Consider the following 4,946-nt stretch of genomic DNA (forward strand, 5'->3'; position numbering starts at 1 on the left):
CAGGAATTTTTACCTACTTGCAGTAAAATGAACCAGTTGCTTTTGTGGATGAAAAGCCCTTAATCTTTATAGGATGCAGTCATGGGAGCCGTCTGATCTGAGGGGTTTCTTTCCGTCTGCCCCTACCACAGTCATGAGTTCCTCCTTGTATGTGAGGGCTTCCATTTCTGTTAGCAGTAGCTCTGTGCCACCCCCGTGAAAGCTAATGTCAGAAGAGGTGGATGATTTGCTTCAGGCACAGCATACATTACTTGCTTACTATTTCTCTTTCTGCCTTCACAGTCTCTCCTTCCTTTCCTGCTCCTTCATTGTCTTTCCTGACCTGTATGAGGTTATCTGAGACTGACCATAACTACTGCTACACACAGGGGCTGTTCTCAGCACCTTGAAGATCCTCCTCTGTTCCTGCATTTAACTTGCCCCCGGGACTGAAGCAGACCTGGGACTGTTTTCTGCTCTGTCCCATGCGTGTCACACTTTGGGGAAGATGAAGTTCAAATACAGATGGGCAGCTGCAAGCTGGAACTGATTCACAAAAACAGTTTCCATTCCCTCTTTAACAGTTAGGTGAATGCGAACAGCCTGACTGTGTGCAGGCACAGATCCACACGTTTCTGCTCAACGTCTAACACCTTCTTTCCCCTTGCCTTGCCCTGCTTCTGCTACCATCCCATGTGGTAGATGCCTGGCAAGAATGACAGGGTAGTTCATTGACTGGCTGCCAGGGCAGCTTCTGAGAGGCTAATGGCACCTGTGAGTGCTGAGAAATCAGCCTCTGGTGCACATACTTGACTACTGGCTCAGAAACTCTGAGGCTAGGAGACCTGACTTACTGATGAGAGATGAGATGTGTGCAGGGCGTTGTGCTCTGTGAAGTATGGGGTCCAGCTGTGGGAGTGCATTTACCCTCTGCATATACTTGAGGTGTGACAGTGTCTGTCCATAAGGCCCGTGGGTCAGTACTGCTGGCTGTATCTTTGCGTTGGTCTTGGTGAACACTGAGCTGCTTTGTTCCTCCTATTGGTCATTCAAGGAAGACAGGCAGAAGGTAGGCATAGCAGACGGGACATTTAGCTTTCCAGGCCCATTAAAGGAAAGGAAAGAGAAGGAGCAGTGCAGAGTAACCAGGCTTCTATGAGCTGTGCTTCCAACAGGAATTAGCTGAACACACAAGACCTACTGGCTGACTGACTGACTAACAGAGTTGTACTGCTTACTGTGCAGTAAGCACTGTATGAATTACTGTTGTCATTTCCCCTTGTTTTTTTCCAGTTTTGTATTTTTATTATTTATTTAGATGATCTCCAAAGGTTGTTTCCAACCCCTACCTTTCTGTGATTCTGTTAACCTGCTCTAGGTGAACCTACTATGGCAGGAGGGTTGGACTAGATGATCTCTAAAGGTCCCTTCCTACCCCTACCGTTCGGTGATTCTGTGATTTTCCAGCCGATTTCCTTACTACCTTATCTTTCCCACCTATTTCTGCTTTCAGGCTGATTGCAGAAGAGAAGATCTATGTGTTCGTTCTCTACCTTCATCCCCCAGTTGCTCTTCCCACTCACATGCCAGTAACTTCAAATTCATTTGCCAGTTTCAGTCAAATTTCATAGAGGTTTCAAAGGCATTACCATCTCCCAGGGCCCCAGGAAGGAGAAAGCACTACACTGGTGTGACCACTGAGCACAACAGTTGTCTTGTTTGGCTTGCCACTGGCCAGCGAGAACCTGTGTGACTAGGAGCAAGACACACACAGCATACTGGTGTGTGCTCAGCCACTGAAAAGCATGGACGGGAGTAAAGGGAATGGTGGAGGAGAATGTGAAGCAGGGGAAGGGGGAACTTAAGACATTGTGAGGGACGTGAAGTGGGAAGCTAGAGCTACCGCAGGAGGTATCAGGACATAGGATCGAACTTAATGGGACATCAGAATACTGCCAGCACAGGTTATTGCATGTTGAGCATCTGTGTTCTTCATGTAAATAGTGAAAGCAACGTTCAGCCAACATGTAATGATTCTTCTGGATTCTAAGCAAGAATGATCATACGCGTAAGCCAAATGTTCATCCAATATCACTGATACAATACCAGTGACTTTTGTGGAATATTGTCAGTTTATGCCAGCCAGGTCTACTCTGTAAGCTTCAGGTTCAAACCTCTCCGTAGGTCAAGGGTTTACAGTCCTGAAGGGTTTCTCTATCCCATTTCTAATAAAGTTTCACATCTATTGCAGGATTACCCCTTTCCCCTTGTCTGGAGAGAAGCAGTCTGGTAGGTTCAGAGATGCCTGGAATTGGAGCCTTTGCTCATTACAAGCGGTGCAGAATTGTCCATTCTGGAAGTTCAGTGCTGATCTGTCTGACATGCAGCACTGCAATCAACAGCTCTGGAAGATAAATCGTATACGGATAAATGATTCCCCTCCTTTGTGTTGTGCAGCCTGTTGCACAGGGCACTGATTACACTGAACAATACACAGAATTTCATTCACCTTTAGCAAGATTCAGCCTCACCCAGGGAGGTGTTGCAGTAGTGCTTCCAGCATGCCCACCGCTCTGAGCAGCGGTGCATTGCAGCCGGCATTGTCCGTTCATCTGGGGAGCAAAAGCTGTAAAGTGAATCCTTTGGTGTCTCAAGGCTGCACCCGTTGCAAAATGAATCCCAATCCTCCGTTTTTCAAACAAATTACATGGCTAAATTGTCCTTGGCTGGGCAGTCACATCTGGTTTAGGACTGTATTTAGCCAAATAAATGGTGGAAGGAATTCATCCAAGGAAGGGAAGGAAGAGAAAAAAAGGGAAAAAGAGAAAAAAGCTGTGCTGTTCAAATCAGCTTGTGGTTTCAGCCTCCTGACTGACTTGCAGTATAGCTCAGGTCTGGAATCGATTGCACAGTAAAGAATTGGGCTTTTTGCTCAGTTTTCACTTCAGGTGTCTGACCCTTGCCCAGAAGAGGAGGGAATGGGTAGAGCGAGATACTCATTTCCCTTTGGTTACGCCCTGAAAGGGAAAAAGAAGGCATCTGCATCCTTTCTTACTGTAGCCATCTTGTGTATCTGGTGAGTCACTTTAGCTCACAGAGGTAAAAAAGATTATTCCCCCCTCTCCACAAACGTGGGGGAGGGTGGAAAGGCTTTATGCTTTCAGGACGTGGTTACTCTACAAAAAGAAAGGTTTAGGGGGAGACATAGTCCAGTGTTTTAAAGAATCAATGAAGTATATATATGCAATGAAGTATATTGTGTAAATAATAAAATATAGGCAAGTGATACATAGCCACAAACTGTTTTGTTTTATGGCATCGCACCGGAAAAAAAAAAAAAAAGGCTTTGTTCGCAGAGAGATGTAGCATTTTTCAGTTGTGTCATTAGTCAAGTACTGAGGCCAGGTTTTTCCTAATCCCTTCAGAAGGCGTTAAGACTTTTTTAGGTTTAGTGGCCAGCCAGTGCCCACTGCTGAACTACTGGCTGCTGCCTGCTGCAGAGCCTGGACTTATTTCCAGCTCCACTTAGCAGTGTTTTAGATCAGGTGGGATGGCCAGCACAGCATCACATCAGTCTGGAGATATGTTTCATCACAACAGACGGGCTGGCAGAGCCAGCAGTCCTTGCCACTGGAGAACCCACGCTGGTTTGTACATCAGCGGGAGAGACCTGTGGGCAGGTGTGCCTTATGGGCACTGGGCAGAATGGCGGGTGTCATAAGGGAGGGGTGGGGAGTGGGATAGGCTTGTTTGGTCAAGTAACTAAGGCCACAGATAGACACTTAGCTAGCAAATGGCTGCTGTGGAATAAGCAGTCACTGCCACCCAGTTGTTTGTCATCACCGACTTCTTCCTCCCCCACAGGACTGGCCGCAGGGATCCGTGATTCACACCTCCGTGCAGAAGCTGATGGCTTGGCTTCAGAGGCCGGCAAACGCGAGCCGGTGCTAAGCCTGCCTTTTTGCTAAAGCATCTGGCTCCTGCTGGCAGGGGCTGTAGATTTCATCAGAGGGGCAGGAACAAGGAGTTGGCAGCCTTAGTCTTCCATAGCCGTTGGCTACGCAAACCTGTGTCAGTGCTCTGAGGGGCAAGATAAAACCTACACAGATGTGGAGGAGGAAAAGAGCAAATGTGACTCATGCCATTATACAAAGTGTCATTCTCATTGTTCAAGGTGACTTTAGAAAGGAGCTAGCGATAATAGAAAGAAACTGAGTGAGGACCAGTTCAGGCTACAGATCTCCTCAAAAATCAGGCTGAAAATTCAGAAGCGTCTCCCATGAGAACCGGGGGAAATTCTTACAGGGCATCCCAATGGAGCTGGAAAGTCGGATCCAGCTGTTCTGATTCTGTCCCTGGGATTTGTATGACATCGTGCCTGCACATTTGTGCATAGTTCATGGATATGAACACTCTCTTGTGCATTTTTGTAATCCCTTTGTTTGTTAACATCTGAGCTACGTCACCTGTTGGAGACTTCCCAGTGCTGTATCAGTGACAAATCATGCCATGTTCTTGCTTTTAACCCACGTTTGTCCCTTGTCTTTTGGTAGAATCAGCCCTCCTCCCTTTCCATGCTGGACTTGCTCCACGTGGCTCGTGACATTGCCTGTGGGTGTCAGTACCTGGAGGAGAACCACTTCATTCACAGGTGGGTGAACACATCCGTGTCGGCATGGGCGTGACTCGCACACAGGTCAGCGCTGCCTCATAATGCCCTGTTTGATATGTTTATGTCCTGCTGCACTCTAGTGGCTGGATACCTTTAAACGAGGTAGATAAAATCAGAATAATAGAAGCAATTAAGAGAAAAGCTGCTACAAATCAGGTTGCAGAGGTTTGTAGTTTTACCAAAGATCCTGAGCTCTGTCTTGGTGCCTGCACTTGTGCAGCCTGTTTGGCTGCTCTGCAAATACAAACACAGAAGTCTTCACAGCTCTGCCCACCGTGAATTTTATTTAGTTCCT

General features: G+C 47.0%; 1 protein-coding gene across 1 annotated transcript in view; it reads left to right on the forward strand.

Annotated features, from left to right (window-relative positions):
- Positions 1 to 4,630, forward strand: part of ALK (anaplastic lymphoma receptor tyrosine kinase) — a gene marked incomplete at its 3' end in the record, with an annotated part of 222,125 nt that extends 217,495 nt beyond the window's left edge. Inside the window, exon 23 of the mRNA XM_009881980.1 lies at positions 4,533 to 4,630. Within this exon, the coding sequence (XP_009880282.1) occupies positions 4,533 to 4,630 (98 nt within the window). The remainder of the gene's footprint in view (positions 1 to 4,532) is intronic.
- Positions 4,631 to 4,946: the final 316 nt, after the last annotated feature.

The sequence above is a fragment of the Charadrius vociferus genome, unplaced genomic scaffold (genome assembly GCF_000708025.1).
Source record: "Charadrius vociferus isolate BGI_N301 unplaced genomic scaffold, ASM70802v2 scaffold610, whole genome shotgun sequence".
Classification (NCBI taxonomy): Eukaryota; Metazoa; Chordata; class Aves; order Charadriiformes; family Charadriidae; genus Charadrius; species Charadrius vociferus.